Raw genomic sequence first — 21079 nt, forward strand, 5'->3', positions numbered from 1 at the left:
ACCTCTCATAAAAGCCCCAGCTCACTTCATCTTTCCTCTTAAGACATGCACTCGAATCCAGACAGTGTACTTGGTAAATCTCCTTAGTATCCTCTCTAAAACTTCCACATCCTTCCTATAGTGAGGCAACCAGAACTGAACACAATGTTCCAGGTGTGGTCCAACCAGGGTTCTATAGGTTGTAATATTACCTCACAGCTCTTGAACTCAATCCCCTGACAAGTGAAAGCCAACACACCATACACCCTCCTAATCACCTTATCAACTTAATGCAGCAACTTTGAGGGATCTATGAACATGGGTCCTCTCCAACGTTAGCAAATTGACAATCCATTAGAATTCAATATTTCAGGTAATATAAGTATGCAATACAAACAATTCATGCAGCCTATTCTTATAATTAAACTGAACCACAACACAGTTCTGCATCCTCCAGGTCCATGTAACTTTGCCCATACCTGAACTCAGATAATGTGAACATCCTGTTTCATTTATTTTCTCCATTAATAAATAAATTTTAAAAAGATCTCGTACTTTCCCGGCAGATATGACGAATAACCTCTTCTCGGGCTTCAAATGTCAGTTATAATTGATACCTGACATTTCAATGACAAACTCTGCCATCTTCTTCAGAGATGATGCCTGGGCATGTCTATTCCGGAGGTATCTATACCCCTGTATTCTGTCCTTTCTGATTGTTTAATCTTCATTCAATCAAGCTTCCGCTCTCCTACCTTTTTACAGTAGAATTCTAGATCTTACTTAGAGCAAGACCATTGTTTTTGTTAAAATTCATTTCCTCTAGTTTTATTTCAATGGCTTCCTTTGTCAGGTGGTCCCAAAGCCATTGGTGTGGCATAGTGGTCTTGTGCCATTAAAATCAATTCTATGGCCATTGCAAATGTTGCCAATTTCTCCAGATAACTCAAATGGATACACCTCCCGTGCTCCTTGGTGCAGGTTTCCACCAATCGTCCCATCTGGCCGATATACACTGCTCCACGTTCACGGGGAACCCTGAGAACACCACCCGAACTGAGTCCGAGGTCATCTTTGACCCGCATAAGCTGTGACTTGAGCTTCCTTACAGGTTTGTGGATGGTATTAATCAGGTATTTCTTCACAATCTTAGGGATCCTTCCAGAAACCATGGAAATATAGCGAAGATAGTGATGCATTCCTCCTCATTGTTAAGTTCCCTGGTTTTTCTTTCAGCCCCTTTAAGGGCCCAACTGATTTCCTTCACCTTGAAGCCATTCTGTAGGAACTGTCTTATTTCCTTGGGGAGACTCTCTAGGTCCACAACAGTTTCGCACAGTTAATCAAAGTAGAAAGAACCGTTCTATGTTGGGAGGTGTGATAGTGGCTGTCATTGGTATAAATAAATTACTTTCAGTCACAGTAGCAGTTAGCAACAATGCTATTACAGCTCAAGACGTCAAAGTTCAGAGGTCAAATGCAAGCATCTGTAAGAGGTTCATACTCCCTTGTCATGTGTGCCTGGGTTTTCTCCGAGTGCTCCAGATTCCTCTCACAGTCCAATGACACACCAGTTAGTAGGTTAATTGGTCATTGTAAACTGCCCTGTAATTAGGCTAGGATTAAATATGTGGGTTGCTGAGCCACACAGCTCATTGGGGGCAAGTTATGCGCTGTATCTCTAAATTAAATAAATAAAATAATCACACCAAAGACATTTCTAATTACATTTTGTACCTGCTCATTCCACTATTCTGCCACATTTCCTAGCTTCTTAGAATTAGATGTTATCTTTTTAAAATCCAAAGGTCACCTCACTTTTAGATTGATTTATTTAGCTACAGCATGGAACGTGCCCTTCCAGCCACGCTGCTCAGCAACCACCAACAACCCTGATTTAACCCTATCCTAGTCACCAGGATAATTTACAATGAGCAATTAACCCAGTCTTTGGACTGTGGGAGGAAACTGGTCGGTCAATATCTCCCTGAAACTTTCTGCATTCATCTGCTGAACCTAACTTGACAGCAAATCTATGCAGTCCCTCTATTATGGTTATTGGATTCATTGAATATACCTGCAAGAAAGCAAACCTAGGGTTGCGCAGTATACAGTGACATATATGTACTTTGAAAATGAATTTACTTTGAACTGTTTTCTTTGCATCAAATGCTACTCAAATCTGGATGGGTGAGCAAGCCATGGATGAAAGCTGTCTGCAAAGATTAACTACATGGGCAGGTGGTGATAGATGCATTACATTAAAAAAGGAATGTTATTTCCTTACTTTTGTTTACAGGAGAATTCAGGAAATATTGATTTATAGAAGGACCCTAATGTACTGGTTCACATGATAAAGTAACTAAGTAGAGGAGTAACTTGGAATGGAAATGGTATGCAACACACACTAAATGCTGGAGGAACTCAGTAGGACTCCTGAGGTCGAGACAGTGGAACTGCCCCAGTGCAATGGCTTTTCCACTTTATAAAATCTCCCGCATACATTTCCTGTCATCATGGGGCAACCATTTCCACTTGCCTTCAATTCCGTTAACCATACTTTAACTCTTGATTTCAGAGAGGAGATTTGAGACATTGATGTCATTGGAACTGAGGGGGACTTGCAGGGAAGATACCCAAGATATCAGTTGGAGAGTCTAGATGTAGAAGAGTAGTCATACAAGCCATCTTTATTGATTTAGAGTGGAACAAGGAGAAATCTCTAAGCACAAATGGTATAAGTCATTAGAATTCTGTCTCAAAGGATTATGGATGTTCAATCATTAAATATGTTCCACACTTGGGCACTAATAGGATTGGAGGGAGAACTGATTTGGAATGTCAATGATCTAGAGTCCAGCATCCATATTTTTCTTTATTGCCAAAGAAGATGAAACAAGATCAAACATGAAATGTGGTGTGGACTTAAGAGAGTGTATGGCTCACAGCTACTTCAAATTGTTATGTTCTTATAATCTCAATAACCTCACCCACTGCCAAATCTTAATTCAGATGTTTGTCTACTTGGAATGAAATTATCTCAGGTTCTTCATAAACATAAGCTGTTCCCAGAATGAAATGCTGGACTTCAACAAAACCAAATGAACCCACGCATAACCTCTTCTACAACTGTTTAAATCTTCTCTTCAACAGGAGTTCAGTAAAACCCTCTCTCACTGACATGCTGGCATCTTCCCCCATCCTTTATAGTCTTCAAGAAGGGTCTTGGCCCGAAACATTAACTGTTTATTCCTCTCCATAGATGCTGCCTGACCCAAGTTCCTCCAGAATTTTGTGTGTGTTGCTCTCAATTTCCAGGATCTGCAGACTTTCTCATGTTTATGACCTCTTCTCATTGCTATCATCAGAGAGGAGGTAAAGGAACCTTGAAACACACACTCAATGATTGTGGAACAGCTTCTTCCCCTCTGCCATCAGATTTCTGAATGAATACTGAACCCATGAATACCACCACTACTTTTTTTTCTCTTTTTTAACTATTTATTTTTAATGTATACTTACCATAATTTAATTTTTATTATTATGTATTGCAAAGTATTGCTGCGGCAAAACAACAAATTACATGATGTATGCCAGTGATATTAAACCTGATTCTGAATGAAAACTGCTACTGAGTTACAGTATTTTTGCCATTGCTGCCATCAAATGTTTTTTTATTACAGATCTTTACTTCTCATGCATCTCCTGTAATCTTAGAGCGAAGATTTATGTCTATCCAATTCCAGTCATTTGTCTATTCCCAGTAACAAGAGCCACACTCTGCCCTGATCTCCCAGCTTTAGATTCTGTCCTGAACTTATCCAGGAAAATGATACTTTATATCAACACACACAAAATGCTGGTGGAACACAGCAGGCCAGGCAGCATCTATAGGGAGAAGCGCTGTCGACGTTTCGGGCCGAGACCCAAGTCCTGATGAAGGTAAGTCCAGCTGCCTGGCCTGCTGTGTTCCACCAGCATTTTGTGAGTGTTGTTGTTAAATGATACTTTATGATATTGCTTAAACTTAACATACCTATTTCTCCCTGTGTCACTCAGTACACATATGGGATCCTTTCCAAATTTAAAGATGCTACTAACTACAAACTGTTATCACTACCATCCCTCTAAGACCTTGCTGGGAGCCCTTCAAGGTTGTGCTGCTCATTCCAAAAGTTACTTTGGGAAAAACCTCAAAAGCTGTCGTTACTATCCCGCTTTTCTCAAAGTTTGGAAAGAATATGGGACCACGAAGAGCAACATTTAACACACACACAACCAAGAGAAGGGAGATACTTATAACTTATATGGCCTCGGGCTCTCGAACCCTTTATCGCCTTTCTTCCTGTTCATGTCTCCGGCCGTTCTTCCTTTTGCTCAAATCCCTCGCCGGTTCGCACCGCCTTTTCTCATCTCAGACACTGGGGGTGGGAAGGATGGGCGCAAGGTTCTCCACACCTTGAGGAGGGTTGGGTCAGCAATCACCCAAGTTACAGATTCGGGTGGGTCGGTGGGAGGGAGGGTGAGGTGCTAAATAGTGACCGCTGGTCTGCCGGAGAGGGGTGAGAATGGGGAGCTTTGTGGTTGAAAGGACGGCGAGAGTGAGTGAGGGAGGGAGGGAGGGGGCCAGTTGACAGAGGTATGAGCAGGAGGTGGGGGGTACAGTTGATCAGTGTATGAGCGGGAAACGATAGTGAACGGCGGACGGATGGGGTGTGAGCCGGGTCAGCGGGATGGGGACGTGGATTGTAAACAGGGGGCAAGGGCTGGAGGGAGGTTGCGGGTCAGTGAGCCAGGACAGGGGCGGATGAGAGGGAGGAGTGTTGAGTCGGGTCAGCGGGATGGGGAATGGGTTGTAAACAGGCGGGTAAAGGGCTGGAGTTGTGAATCAGAGTGAGCCGGACGGGGTGGATTATCCCAGGGAGGGGAAGGGGGGAGTGAGCGGGGTCGGCGGGATGGGAAATGGGTTGTTACCAGACGGGTAGAGGGCTGGAATTGCTGATCAGAGTGAGCCGGACGGGTTGTAAACGGGCGGATTGAGGAGGTTGTGGGTCAGAATGAGCTGGGACAGGGGCGGATGATCCCGGGGACGGGGCGAGGGGAGTGTGAGCCGGCGACCCGTCACCGACGGCGGGAAACCGGTCAACAACCCAGGACGCGCGCTCCCGAACCGCCGTCCCTGACAGCGGCCATCTTGACTGTAACCTTTAACCCAGAGTTCAAAGTTACTTCTGTAAATCCCTTACGGCCAAGTACAAAAACTCTGAATCAGTCGTGTGCAAATATACTGTATATAATATCCGACAATCGCTATCTGTCTGGAAAAACGAAGATATTTATGAGTCATGAGCAGGACATGGAAAGGTGGGGGGGGCTGGAGTTACCATGGTTTTTAGATCGCGGCCGGTGATTGGATGAAATGGTGATTTCATGACGTTGGAGAAGGCGGCCGGAGGAGGAATGAGTTGCTCAAGCGGGGTTGGTGCTGTTTATTCTGTGTATTGTATGTAGTTACATTGTACTTTGTGTTTGTATTATATATAATGTATTTCTTTATGAATTTTTGTATGTAACACACACAAAATGCTGGCGAAACTCAGCAAGTCAAGCAGCATCTATGGAGAAGAATCCAGTCCTGATGAAAAGTCTCGGCTCGAAACTTTTCCATAGATGCTTCCTGACCCGCTGAGTTCCTCCGGCATTCTGTGTGTGTAACTCTGGATTAACAGCAACTGCAGAATCTCTTGTATTTTGTATGCAACGTGTTAGTCGTATGTATTTATTGTAGATAACGTGTTTATTGGAGCAACTTCGGTCGTGATTTCTTAACTTCAAAGTTAAAAATAAATTTATCGAAGTACATGTAAAACAACAGATTGTGTAAATACAAAAAATAAATAAATAAAAAGAAAGTAAGAATAAATCGTGAGTACATGAGATGAAAAGTCCTTGAAAGTAAGTCGATAGGTTGTGGGAACAGTTCAGTGGTGGGGCAAGTGAAGTTATCCCCTCTAGTTCAAGAACCTGATGGTTGAGGGGTAATAACGGTTCCTGAACTTGGTGGTGTGAGCTCTGAGGCTCCTGTATCTCCTTCCTGATGGCAACAGCAAGACGTGAGCATGTCTGGGTGATGGAGGACCCTGTTGATGGACGTTGCTTTCCTGCATCAATTCTCCGTGTAGAGGGCTTTACCCGTGATGGATTGGACCATATCCACACTTTTTGTGAGATATTCTGTTCAAAGGGCATTGGTGTTTCCATACCTGGCTGTGATGCTGCCAGTTAATATAATTCTCCACCACACAGCTGTAGAAATTTGTCTAAGTTTTAGAATTTTCTTCATAAATTTGCGTATTTTTTAATGTATGTACTCAAAATAAGCCACTGTATTTAATTAAAAATAAAACTGAGTGTCAGATTTTGGAACAAGCTGCCATTATTCCATCATGCTCTCACTCCCTAGTTATGAGAAAGGGATGCTGATCCAAAACTTTGGTTTCTCTCCCACAGTTGCTGCACACCCTGGCTGGGTTCTTCCAGCACTTCTGGTTCTGCGTGTATTTCTTTCAGATCATGGTAGCTATAAAAGTCCCTTCTCGGCCGTGATATGCTGAAGTCTCTCTATGTCAGGGGTGTCAAACTCATTTTAGGTCACGGGCCAGATTGAGCAAAATGCTGCTTCATGCGGGCCGGATCAGTCGGACGCGTGCGAACGCAGCTTTCGTTGCCTCCGTTTTTTCAGCCTGCTCTCGTGTCTCAGTCTCTGCTATAACTACAAAGTGTTTCACTTTACAAATTCCGTTTCTTATGAAGAAGACTGCCGAATAAACACTAAAAACCCTGAAAACCTGTTACCTGAATAAACTCAGCATTAGCCATATCATACGCCATAGGCACTTCGATTACTGGGGCCAGCTTTAATAGTAATTAGATATTATCTCGCAGGCCAAAGATAATTCCACCGCGGGCCGGATTTGGCCCGCGTGCCTTGAGTTTGACATATATGCTCTATGTTAACCCACTATGATAAATACAGTGCTAACTTGTAAAACAACAAGAAGAGTCTTGCCTTACCAGAAAAAAGCTTACTGAGCTCTGACAATCAAGTGATCAGTATCATTTCTCATTGCTGAATTTTCTACATTTGTACAAAGCTCTGTAACTCTCCTTTGGAACAAGGGAAAAAATGGGCAGGCATGCAACTTTCAAAACTGAGAAGTGCACAAAAGAACAATTCCAACCAAAATCCTTTGAACTCCCATCACATGATTCAAAGTCCTTGGTGCTAACCATGATACCTCCTCAACTAACACAATTCAAAATTATCAACGATTCAAGAAAAAAACCTTTTAAGAGAAAAAAAACCTTTGAAATGTGTGCTTTGGTTTCACTTGCACAAAAGGAAATGATGGCTTGCAAAAACCCCAGTGCATTCTTTGTAGCGTTGTGTTTTCCAACTCAAATCTGAAGCCATCCAAGCTTCAAGAGCACTTCAAGAACAAGCATGGCGGAGCTGATGTTGGGTCATTGAAAATCAAAAGAGCTCGTTTTGATTCACAAGGAACTCTTCCAAAATTAGGTTTTGTTTCTGTTGAAAAACCACTACTTCTAGCTTCATATAAAGTGGCCAAATCCAAAAAGTCCCATACAATTGCGGAAGATCTCATCAAGCCATGTGCACTGGAAATGGCAACAATTATCCTGGGCAAAGAAGCAAGAAAAAAATTTGAACAGGTGCCCCAATCAAATAATGTCATTCACAACCGAATCAGTGATTTGAGTGAAGATATTTTGGACCAGGTCATCTCAGATGTCAGAGCTAGTCCTCTTAAAATCTCTATTCAGTTGGATGAGTCAACTGATGTCTCCAGTTGTAGTCAACTCATCACATTAGTGAGGTATGTCAATGATGGTGCTGTGAAGGAAGATTTCCTGTTTTGTAAAGATCTGAAAACAAACACAACTGCGTAGAATGTGATGCAGACTTCTTTGCCAAACATGATTTAGATATCAAAGTCATTGGTTGTGTGTGCACTGATGGGGCACCTGCAATGTTTGGAAATAAATCTGGCTTTTCTGCATTGATGAAAAAAGAGATTCCAGACTTGCAAGTTACCCATTGTTTTCTACATCGGCATGCTTTGGCATAAAAAACATTGCCTCCAAATTTGAAGAAAGTCCTTGACACTTGTGTGAAGATCATCAACTGGATCAGCGGGCGTGCTTTGAACCATCGCATCTTCAAATCATTTTGTGAGGATCTGGGAAGTGAACATTCAGTTTTGCTTTTCTACACGGAAGTCCGTTGGTTGTCACGAGGACAAGCTTTAACCCGCTTCTTTGAACTGCGGGAAGAAATCGAAGTTTTTCTGGAGGAGCGTGAATGTGATCTGGTTGGGGCAATGGAATCACAGGAATTCGCCCAAATGCTGGCTTACTTAGCTGACATTTTCACTTGTATGAATGACCTGAGTGTTTCTCTTCAAGGAAAAGGGATAAACATATTGAAGGCTTGTGAAAAGTTGAATTCCTTCAAAGAAAAGTTATGTCTTTGGCATTGAAGGATAGAAAGAGGCAGTCTCTCAAATTTTCCTTCACTAGAAGAGATGGTTAATGATGCTGGATCCATAACTCCTATTGTGCATGAAGAAATTGTGGCTCATTTGGAAATGCTGTCAGAATCATTTGATGGATATTTTGCTGCTGGAGACCTGAAGATTTCAGAAGAATGGATCATGAATCCATATTCCTACAGTTTGGAGAAAATGTCAGATGATGAAGAGCTGAAGGAAGATCTTATTGATTTGTGGACAAATCGAGCTCTTGAAATGCAATTTGAAAGCAAGACTTTGGAGGAGTTTTGGTGTGCAGCACTGGATATGTTCCCAAGACTTGGTGGAAAAGCACTCTGTGTCCTCATTCCATTTGCAACAACATACTTGTGTGAATCTGGATTCAGTTCTGTTTTGTCAATCAAGATAAAATCTAGGAATCGCCTGAATCTACAGGCAGACCTGCAGATCGCAGTCAGCAAGAAAGTTTCACGTTTTGACAAAATCATGAATGAGAAGCAGGAGCAAAGAAGTCATTGAATTTTACGTTCACAATTGGGATTGATTTTACTGTTTACAATTTATTCTGAATAAATTAGAATCTAATTGCTCAATTTATATTTGCATTTTATGCACTGAGTTAAAAGCTTATTTTTTAAGTTCAATTTGTTCACCCACAGTATTGTATGTGGTTCAAAAATTAGAAATTAGACTTCTTCATCTTCAAATGTGATACTAATTTTGTAGGGGGTGTGAACATTAATCAAACATTTCCTAGGGGTGTGGGGCATAGAAAAGGTTGGGAACCACTGCCATAGTGTAATACCACATCAGTGATAATTTCGTGGGCAGTATATGCCCAATTGCCTGCTTCACTTCTATTGTCCTGATTCACTCCTGGGAATGTAAGATACAGCCTCTCCAGTCTCTCTTCATAACTCACATAATTCCTGTACAAATTGGGATTCAGGATTGAGGAAGTGTCCAGTAGTCTTTGTTCCACCTAATCAGCTTGGTTCTTCTGTTCCATCCCTGCTAATCCCCTCTGCACCACCATCACATCCTTTGGTGGAGGAAATGAAAGGGTTGACTGTTTTCTGAATGGAGAGAGAATACAAAAAAAAAACCTGAGGTGCAAAGGGTCTTGAGAGTCCTTGTGCAGGATTCCCTAAAGGTTAATTTGCAGCTTGAGTCTGTGGTGAGGAAGGCAAATGCAATGTTAGCATTCATTTCAATAGGACTAGAATATAAAAGCAAGGATGTAATGTTGAGGTTTCGTAAAGCACTGGTGAAGCCTCACTTGGAGTATTGTGAGCAGTTTTCGGCCTCTTATCTTAGAAAGGATGTGCTGAAACTGGAGAGGGTTTATAGGAGGTTCACAAAACTGGCTTGTCATATGAAGAGCATCTGATGGCTCTGGGCCTGTCTTCACTGGAATTCAGAAGAATGAGGGGTGACCTCAATGAAACCTATCAAATGGTGAAAGGCCTTAATACGGTGGATGTGGAGAGGATGTTTCCTATCGTGGGAGAATCTAAGACCAGAGGACACAGCCTCAGAATAGAGGGGCATCCTTTCAAGACAGAGATTAGTAGGAATTTCTTTCACCAGAGAGTGATGAGTCTGTGGAATTCTTTGCCACAGGCAGCTGTAGAGACCAAGTCTTTATGTATTTTTAAGGCAGAAGTTGATAGATTCTTGATTGGTCAGGGCATGAAGGAATAATGGGGAGAAGGCAGGAGATTGGGGATGGTTCAGCCATGATGAAATGGTGGAGCAAACCCAATGGGCCAAATGGCCTAATTCTGCTCCAATATCTTATTGGTCATTCTCCTGCCTTTTCCCTGTAACATTTGACCCAATGATTAATCAAGAACCTATCACCCTCCACCTTAAAAAAGTATCCAATGTCTTGGCCTGCACAGCCATCTATAGCAATGAATACCACAGATTAATAGGTTCGCTGTCCTCAGATCTGAAGGCAAATCCTCTTCATATTACTATCATCAGGGAGGAGGTACTGGAATCTGAAGACCCACACTCATCATTTTAGGAACAGCTCTTCCCCCTGCCATTAGATTTCTAAACACTCCCTTATCATTCATCTTATAAACTATTTATTGATTTTTATAACTTTAAAAAAGTTTATGTCTTGTAATGTACTAGCTGCCACAAAACAACTAATCTTGCAACATATGTCAGTGATAATAAACCTGATTCTGAGCTTTTGATCACCCTTGTCAATTACTGTGTCCCAGCAGGACTCCCTCCACCAGCATACAGAGAGGAGGTGCAGCGGCTAACAGATTGGTGCAAAGCCAACAACCTGTCTCTTGAATGTGAACAAAAGAGATGGTTGTTGACTTCAGGAGGGCATGGAGTGACAACCCCACTGAACATCGACGGCTCCTCGGTAGAGATTGTTAAGAGCACCAGCTTTTTTAAACCATCAACTTTGGATAAGGCTTTTCTAACATGGAAAATTAAGGGAATAAAAACTTTTTTAGATTTGTTTTTACAAGACTGTTTAATGTCTTTTTCACAGTTAATGGATAAATATGATATCTCTAATACACATTTTTTCAGGTATTTACAGGTTAGGAATTTTTTTACATGATTTTTTACCAAATTACCCCTTGGCCTGCTCTTTAAATTTGGCTTAAGTTATTTTTCAGTTTAATCCTTTTAAAAAATGATTAATAGCTATCATTTATAAACAGTTAATGAATGTTTGCACATCGCCTAATGATAGGGTTCAACGCACCTGGGAAGTAGAACTTCAACATTCACTCTCAGATAATCAATGGAGTAAAATTTATTATTTAGTCAATAATTCATCTATCTGCGCATGCCATATCTTAATTCAGTTTAAGAAAGTACACAGGGCCCATATGTCCAAAGATAAATTGGCGCATATTTTTCCTAATATAAGCCCTATTTGTGACAGATGTAATGCAGAAGTGGCTACTCTAACTCATATGTTTTGGTCATGTGTAAGTTTAAATAATTTTTGGAGGGATGTGTTTGGAATATTATCTAGTTATAGATATGGATGTTTGACCTAATCCACTTACAGCAATTTTTGGGATTATTCCAGAGGAAGCAAGCAAAGTGTCTGCTTCTGCCCAACATGTGATTGCTTTTTCAACTTTACTGGCTAGGAGAGCTATTTTGCTACACTGGAAAGAATCTTAACCCGCCTACTGTTTTCTATTGGCTCTCCTCCATCATGTCATGTTTAAGCTTGGAGAAAATTAGAAGCCGGACATTTGATACATCTTTTAATTTTGAACAAGTCTGGCGACCCTTTATTCAATATTTTCACATGATTTGATTTATTTTTATTTATTTCTTTTTCTTTATTCTCTTTGGGGAAATCCTTATCCATGAAGGTTCAGAGATGACTGGAAGGATGTGTTTTTTTCTCTCCTTTTTCTAATTTTATCCTCAATTGGACTGCCCAATCTTTCTTTTTCTTTCCTTTTTTTTCTTTCTCTTTCTTGTTTCAGTTTAGTGGGTTTTTTTTCTTTATCAATAAAATTTCCAATCTTTTTTTATGATTGCTATGAGGAGTTGTAGTTTTTTTCTTGACCATTGTATACATAACAGCATAATATTTTACCTATTTGATTTTGACATTATATACTTTCTGTTTTTACTATTGCTGTTTATATGTCTTTTATATTATCTACTTGTTAAACTCCTCTTCTGATTTGTATATTCTTTATTTGAAAATCAATTAAAAAAAAGATTGAAAATGAAGAGCGCCAAATTTCTTGGTGTTCACCTGGCAGAGAATCTCACCTGGTCCCTCAACACCAGCTCCATAGCAAAGAAAGCCCAGCAGTGGCTCTGCTTTCTGCGAAGGCTGAGGAAAGTCCATCTCCCACCCGCCCCCCATCCTCATCACATTCTACAGGGGTTGTATTGAGAGCATCCTGAGCAGCTGCATCACTGCCTGGTTCAGAAATTGCCACCATCTCGGATCGCAAGACCCTGCAGCGGATAGTGAGGTCAGCTGAGAAAATCATCGGAAACTCTCTTCCTGCCATTACAGACATACACTACACACTACATTTCGCAAGGCAAACAGCATTATGAAGGACCCCACGCACCCCTCATACAAACTCTTCTCCCTCCTGCCATCTGGGAAAAGGCATTGGAGCATTTGGGTTCTCATAACCAGACTATGTAACAATTTCTTCCCCCAAGCTATCAGACTCCTCAATACCCAGAGACTGGACTGACACCAACTTTCTGCCCTCTACTGTGCTTATTGTCTTGTTATTTATTGTAATGCCTGCACTGTTTTGTGCACTTTATGCAGTCCTGGGTAGGTCTGTAGTCTAGTTTTTTCTCCTCTGTGTTGTTTTTTAAGTAGTTCAGTCTAGTTTTTGTACTGTTTCATGTAACACCATGGTCCTGTAATAACATTGTCTCATTATTACTATGTACTGTACCAGCAGTTATAGTCGAAATGACAATAAAAAATGACATCCTCTCCACATCCACCCCCCCACCCCATTCTTCTAAATTCCAGTGAGTACAGGCCAGAGCCATCACTCTTCATATGACAACCCTTTCAATCCCAGAATCATTTTTGTGAACCTCCTTTGAAACCTCTCCAGTTTTAGCACATCCTTTCCTAGAAAAGGGGCCCAAAACTGCTTACAATACTCTAAATGAGGCCTCACCGGTACTTCATAAAGTCTCAACATTACATCCTTGTTTTTATATTCTTGAACAAGAAGGGATAACTACACTCATTTAAGATCTCATTTGTCTTGTTATTTAATGTTCGTTATTTATTGCTATTTTTTTATCTGCATTTGCAGAGTTTGTTTACAGTTATTCTATAGATTTGCTAAATACACTTGCAGGAAAAGAATTTCAGGGTTGTATATGGTGATGTGCATGTACTCTGAGAATAAATTTACTTGAACTTTTTAGTCCTCAAAATGAATGCTAAAATCGGATTTGCCTTCCTCGCCACTGACTCAACCTGCAAATTAACCTTTCGGGAATCCTGCATGAGGACTCACAAGTCCCTTTGCACTTCAGATTTTTGAAATTTCTCGAAATAGCCTATGATGAGGAATAAACAGCCCAATGAAGGGTCTTGGCCCAAAACATTAACGTTTAGTTCCTCTCCAGAGGCTGCCTGACTGCTGAGTTCCTCCAGCATCTTGTGCATGTTCCTCAGGTTTATTATCACTGTCTTATATGGTTTGTAATAATAAACTCGAGAGATTCTGCAGATGCTGGAAATCCAGAGTAACACACACAATGCTGGAGGAACTCAGCAAGTCAGGCAATATCTATGGAAACAGTCAAAGTTTCAGGCCGAGACCCTTCCTCAGGACTGGAAAGGAAAGGGAGAAGCTGTGAAATGTGTTGTTTTGTGTCTGCAGTACAATAGAGATATAAAATCACTATAAATTACTAAATAAATAAATTGTACAACAAAAGGACCATTCAAGAATCTGATGTCAGGATAAAAAGCTGTTTCTGAAGCGTGGAGTGTAGGTTGAATTTGACCCACAGAGAAAACAGGTTTGTGCTTATATAGCTACAGATTTCTATGGACACAATTCAACTACTGAGATACATAAAACTCATTATGATGAATGGAGTATACATGAGTGAAAATTTAAAAGTACAAATTTTACCAATATAGACACCAATCATCATCTTCCACTGCGTACACAACAGCATCTGCAGTTGTATTTGTGTGTTTATCATCTTCCACTAGAGGGAGCAAAGCTTCACAATTCAAGATTGTGTAATGTAATTTTCTCTACACAAATGTATGGAGAATTAAATAATTGGTACTCCAGATCTGATGCACCCTCAAAAAAAAATCATAAAAGATAAAGCAAAAAATACACAAGCATAAGTAGATAAGATAGCTTCTATAAATTGATTAAATGTCCAAATAGTGACATTAGGCTGTACATAAGGTGGCTGACAGGAAATAATACAGTAGTGGGGGAGTTAGTGGGTGGAGGTGTTGATCAGTCTTAATGCTTGGGGAAAGTAACTGTTTTTGAGTCTAGTGGTCCTGGCATTGATGCTGTGTAGCCTCCTCCCTTATGGGAGTGGGACAAACAGTCCATGGGCAGGGTGGGTGGGATCCTTCATGATGTCGCTTGGCCCTTTTCTGGCACCTTTCACTTACTGATGGTGGGTAGCATGTATTACAGTGGGGGGAGGGGGAGTGGAGTTTACACATGGATTGACAGATAACCAGGAGTGATTTACATGCTGAATTCTAATCAAGGGTTATAGATAGTGTCAGGAAATTGGTTTGGAGCTAGGATCTAATCAGGAAATTTAGGGAATGGTAAAGGTATGGGGTACACATACAACATTGAATCAGGCAGCCAGGAGTCATCCATCATTTATTATCTTTATATCTGAAACAGAGCTAGAAAGTTGACACACAGATTGAAAACCTGAATGATCACTGTTATTTGTTGATCACTATATCACTAACCTTGCCTGTATTTGAGATCCATTTACAAGAGTACATCTCCAACCTGAGGGCTAGAAAGTGTTAAGAGATTGGGTCTCTAGAAAGCAGCTAGCCATTTAATATGCCTCGTCAGATTCCAAAGCTAATCTCTCAAGTGGTCCCCCATTATTTTATTGAGTGATACTGTGTGAAGTACTTTTCTGGCCCTTTCAGCCACGCAGTCCCCTAACCTAATCAGGAGGTAATTTCCAATGACCAATTAACTTACCATGTATGTCTTTAGACTGTGGGAAGAAACCAGAGCACCTGGGGAAAATCCAGACATTCTACAGGGAGGACACACTTAAGACTTCTTATAGACTGGCGCCAGAAATGAACTCTGAATTCCAGAAAGCCCTGAGCTGTAATAGCATTAACATTAACCAGTAAGCTACCATGGAGGCAAAGCACTAGTCTTGATACTCATCGTTACTGTAGCGAACAAAACATCCCATAGGAACACGGCTCTATTTATAATGGAAGATCAGAATATAAACAGCTTTCGAAGAATGCAACCCCTTTGATAACATGAGGTTCACCTGTAAATGACCTGGAAAGAGAACGTAAGTGGTCTGGTTAGTCTGTCTGCAGATGACATGAAAATAGGGCAGCATGGTGCATAGCAGCGCAATTGCTTCACAGCGCCAGCGATCACCGGTCAGGGTTCGATTCTCACCGCTATCTGTGAGGAGTTTGTATGTTCTCAGCATGACCGCATGGTGCTCTGGTTTCCTCCCACATTCCAAATACATAGGAGTCAGGATTAGCAAACTGCAGACATGCTTCGTTGGCAGTGGAAACAAAGTGACACTTGCGGGCTGTCCTAACACATCCCCAATCAAGCAATGCATCTCACTGTAAGTTTTGATGTACGTGACAAATAAAGCTAATCTCTAATTGGTGGAGGCGAAGACAGCGAAGCCCATAAGATATAGGAGCAGAATTAAGCCATTTGGCCCATCATGTCTGCTCCACCATTTTTTCAATGTCTGATCCAATTTTCCTCTCAACCCCAATCTCCTGCTTTCTCCTCATATCCCTTCATGCCCTGACCAATCAAGAATCTATCAACATCTGCCTTAAATATACATACCACAGCTGCCTGTGGCAAAGAATTCTGCAGACTCACCACTCCCTGGCTAAAAGATTCCTCATCTCCGTTCTAAAAGGACACCCCTCTATTCTGAGGTTGTGTCCTCTCATCTTAGACTCTCCCACCATAGAAACCATCCTCTCCACATCCACTCTATCAAGGCCTTTCACCATTCAATAGGTTTCAATGTGCTCACACCTCAGTCAAGTGAATACAGGCCCAGAGCCACACAAGCCATTCAATCCTGGAATCATTTTCACAAAACTCCTTTGAACTCTCTCCTGCTTCAGCACGTCCTTTCTAAGATAATGGGCCCCCAACTGCTCACAACACTCCAAAGCCTCACCAGCTTTATGAAGTCTCAACATTACATCCTTGCTTTTATATTCTAGTCCCCTTGAAATGAATGCTAACTTTGCATTTGCCTTCCTCACCACAGACTCAACCTGCAAATTAACCTTTATGGTATCCTGCACAAAGATTCCTAAGTCCATTTGCAACCTTTCATTTCCTCTACCTAAGTGCATGACCACATACTTCCTGATGCTGTATTCCAATTGCCATTTCTTTGCCCATTCTTTTAATGTCTAAAACCGCTGTAGTCTCTCTACTTCCTCAAAACTACCTGCCCCTCCAGCTAACTTCATATCATCTGTAAATGTTGCAACAAAACCATCAATTCCATCATCCAAATCACTGACATAAAATGTTAAAAAAAAATCGGTCTCAACCAACAGACTCTTGTGGAACATCACTAGTCACCAGCAGCCAGCCAGAAAAGGCTCCCTTTATTCCCACTCTACCTCCTGCCAGTCAGCCATTTTTATCCATGTAAGAATGTTTATTGTCATACCATGGGCTTGTAGATTGTTCTGAAAATCCAAGTACAGAGCATCCACTGACTCTCCTTTGCCTATCCTGTTTGTTATTTCTTCAAAGAATTCCAACTGATTTGTTAGGCAAGATTTTCCCTTGAGGAAACCATGTGAATATAGCCTATTTTATCATGTGCCTCCAAGAACACTGAGACCTCATCCTTAATAATCAACTCCAACATCTGCTCAACTACTGAGGTCAGATTAACCGGCCGATAGTTTCTCTCTATCCCTTCTTGAAGAGTGGAATGACATTTGCAATTTTCCAGTCTTCCAGAACCATTCCAGAGTCTAGTGATTCTTGAAAGATCATTACTAATCTCTTCAGCCACCTCTTTAAGAACTTTGGGGTGTACATCATCTGGTCAAGGTGACTTATCAACCTTCAGACCTTTCAGTTTCCCAAGAGCCTTCTCTCTAGATATGGTACCTACACACACTTCATGCTCCCTGACACCTGGGTCTTCCACCTGGTTGTCCAAAGGTACAGTAGGACATAGATCAGCTGGAAAATTGGGCAGAGAGGTGATAGACTGAACTTAATCCAGGCCAGTACGAGATAATACACTTTGGGAAGTCAAATTCCCACAGGACACATCAAGTAAACGACTTAAAGGTTTTGATGGACAGAGTAATTTGGAAGGCAGGTCTATAGCTTGCCAAGTGATGACGCAGATAAATAGGGTGTCAAAGAATTTTTTTTATTGTACATATAAATATTGCCGTCTTCATCAGCTGAGGCATTGAGTTCAAGAGTTGGGATTTCAATGTTACTGCTGTACTAAACTGCATTTTGAATGCCATTACTCCACAGGAATGACACAGTAACAATAGAGAATGCAAAAGAGACTCACCAGGATATTGCCTGGAATTCGAGCACTGTAATTATGAGAGATATGAGTGGCTGTGTTGTTCTCAATGGAATGTAGGAAACTGAGGGATGATCCTGACCAGGTTTATAAAATTGAGGGATATAGATAGCATACATTTGAGTTCCTTGCCCTTGGAAAAAGACTCCTAACTAGAGAGCACTGGTTTAGAGTGAGAGAGAAGTCATTTAAAGGAATTATTCCATACAGAGCATAGTAGTTTTCTGGAACAAGCTGCCAGAGAAGAAAAGTTAGTGAAACAGACAGAATTAATGTTTTAAAGTCATATACGCGAGTATTCAGACAGGAAAGGTGCAGAGGGATACAGACAAATATGATTAATATAGGTGGATAGATACCATGGTCAGCATAAACTAGGAGGGTCAAAAGGATCAATTTTCTGCTGAATAACTATAATTCAATGACATTCACGGTAGATCAATAATGTGGTTGATTCTTCATGGAAGACACTGGAGTCATACTGTATCAGTCGAATCCTTGCCCGTAAAGCCATTCCCAATTTAAAAAAAAAGTGGATACAGCTCAATCATCACAGGAAAAGACCACCCCCCCACCCCCACCACCATTGAGGACATTTTCAAAGCACTGCCACAAGAAAGCAGCATTCATCATCAAGGACCCTCACCATCCAGGCCTTGCTGTCTTCTCACTGCTGCCATCAGGAAGGAGGTACAGGCCCCACACCAGCAGGCTCTCGAAGTCATTACCCCTCAACTATCAGGATATTGAACTGACGTGGATAACGTCACTCATCTCAATACTGAAATGATTCCACAACCTATGGACTCACTTTCAAGGACACTACAAACTCATGTTCTCAGTATTATTTATTCATTTATCTACTTATTTAATGTCTTTGCACAGTTTGTCTTCTTTGCACATTGGTCGTTTGTCAGTCTTTGTGTGTAGTTTTTCCATTGATTCTATTGTATTTATTTGTTCTCCTGTGAATATGGAATCTCAGGGTAGAATATGGTGACATATACATACATTGATAATAAATTTACTTTGAACTCCACAGTAGGGTAGCGGTTAGTGTAACACATACAAAATGCTGGAGGAACTCAGCAGGCCAGGCAGCAACTAGGAAAAGAGTAAAGTTGATGTTTTGGGTCGAAAGCCTTTGGCAAGACTGGAGAAAGAAAGCTGAGGCATAAAAATAAAAGGTGGGGAGAGGTGAGACTGAAGCACAAGAAGCACAAACTTCAGAAGTTTTCTGATGACTCTGCCATAGTTGGATGCATCAGCAAGGGAGCTGAGGCTGAGTACAGGGCTACGGTGGGAAACTTTGTCACATGGTGTGAGCAGAATCATCTGCAGCTTAATGTGAAAAAGACTAAGGAGCTGGTGGTGAACCTGAGGAGGGCTAAGGCATCGATGACCCGTTTCCATCCAAGGGGTCAGTGTGGACATGGTGGAGGATTACAAATACCTGGGGATATGAATTGACAATAAACTGGACTGGTCAAAGAACACCAAAGCTGTCTACAAGAAGGGTCAGAACCGTCTCTATTTCCTTACGAGACTCAGGTCCTTTAACATCTGCCGGACGATGCTGAGGATGTTCTACGAGACTGTGGTGGCCAGTGCTATCATGTTTGCTGTTGTGTGCTGGGGCAGCAGACTGAGGATAGCAGACACCAACAGAATCAACAAACTCATTCATAAGGCCAGTGATGTTGTGGGGGTGGAACTGGACTCTCTGACGGTGGTGTCTGAAAAGAGGATCCTGTCCAAGTTGCATGCCATCTTGGACAATGACTTGCATCCACTCCATAATGTACTGGTTAGGCACAGGAGTACATTCAGCCAGAGACTCATTCCACCGAGATGTAACACTGAGTGTCATAGGAAGTCATTCCTACCTGTGGCCATCAAACTTTACAACTCCTCCCTCGGAGTGTCAGACACCCTGAGCCAATAAGCTGGTCCTGGACTTATTTCCACTTGGCATGATTAACTTATTATTATTTAATTATTTATGGTTTTATATTGCTATATTTCTACACTATTCTTGGTTGGTGCAGCTGTAACAAAACCCTATTTCCCTTGGGATCAATAAAGCATGTCTGTCTGATAAAATAAAGAGCTGGGAAGTAAATTGGTAAAAGAGCGGAAGGCCATGGAGGAAAGAAAAGAGGGGTGGAGGTTGGGAAACTGTGAAGGAGAGGGAGGGTGTGGGGCATTACTGCAAGTTCGAGGAATCAATGCCATCAGGTTGGAGGCTGCCCAAACGGAATATAAGGTGTTGTTCCTCCAACTTAAGTGTGGCCTCATCACAACAGTGGAGGAGGCCATGGATAGACATATCCGAATGGGGTTGGAAAGTGGAATTAAAATGGGTGACCAGTGGGAGATCCCACTTGTTTTTGCGGACGGAGTGTAGGTGCTTGGTGAAGCGGTCTCCCAACCTACGTTGGGTCTCACAGATATACTAGAGGCCACTTTGGGAGCATCCAACACAATGTATGACCCCAACAGACTCACAGGTGAAGTGTCACCTCACCTGGAAGGACTGTTTGGGGCCTGAATGGTAGTGAGGGAAGAGGTGTAGGGGCAGGTGTAGCACATATTCCAGTTGCAAGAAGAGCCAGGAGGGAGATCAGTGGGGAGGGATGAATGGACAAGGGAGCGATCCCTGTGGGTAGCAGAAAGTGGGTGGAGGGGAGAGATGTGCTTGGTGGTGGGATCTCACTGGAGATGTTGGAAGTTTTGGAGAATTATGTGCTGGATGCAGAGGCTAGTGTGGTGGTACAGGTTTTCTCTTGTTAGTAGTTAGTGTGATGTTATTACAGCTTGGGCGTCAGGGAGTTCAGAGTTCAATTCTGGCATCCTCTGTAAGGAGTTTGTACGTCCTCCCTGTGGAGTGCATGGGTTTTGTCTGGGTGCTCTGGTTTCCTCCCACAGTCTAAAGATGTTACCTGTTAGTAGATTAATTGGTCATTGTAAATTGCCCCAAGATTAGGCAAGGGTTAAATCAAGGGTTGCTGGCTGGTGTGGCTTGAAGGGCCGAAGGGCCTATTCCACACGATCTCTAAATAAATAAATAAACAGAATTGTTCAGTTTATTAACAAATCAGTTCAGATATAATTGGACTTTAAAAGACCTTGTATTGTCATTCATTACAATGCAATCATATGATACCTGCAGGAGTCATGGATCTGTTCAATATCTG

The 21079-nt window shown here is 41.6% G+C and overlaps 1 protein-coding gene and 1 long non-coding RNA gene across 2 annotated transcripts in view; one reads left to right on the forward strand and one right to left on the reverse strand.

The window, feature by feature from the left end:
- Nucleotides 1–5193, reverse strand: part of taf2 (TAF2 RNA polymerase II, TATA box binding protein (TBP)-associated factor) — a 110822-nt gene extending 105629 nt beyond the window's left edge. Inside the window, exon 1 of the mRNA XM_073028318.1 lies at nt 4279–5193. Coding sequence (XP_072884419.1) covers nt 4279–4332 — 54 coding nt within the window. The 5' untranslated portion in view covers nt 4333–5193. The remainder of the gene's footprint in view (nt 1–4278) is intronic.
- A 180-nt stretch (nt 5194–5373) lies between these two features.
- LOC140715579 (uncharacterized) lies at nt 5374–12189 on the forward strand. Its single transcript, XR_012096172.1, has 2 exons — nt 5374–5457; nt 10793–12189. It is a non-coding gene; the product is annotated as an uncharacterized lncRNA (long non-coding RNA).
- The last annotated feature ends 8890 nt before the right edge of the window (nt 12190–21079 follow it).

The sequence above is a fragment of the Hemitrygon akajei genome, chromosome 1 (genome assembly GCF_048418815.1).
Source record: "Hemitrygon akajei chromosome 1, sHemAka1.3, whole genome shotgun sequence".
Lineage (NCBI taxonomy): Eukaryota > Metazoa > Chordata > Chondrichthyes > Myliobatiformes > Dasyatidae > Hemitrygon > Hemitrygon akajei.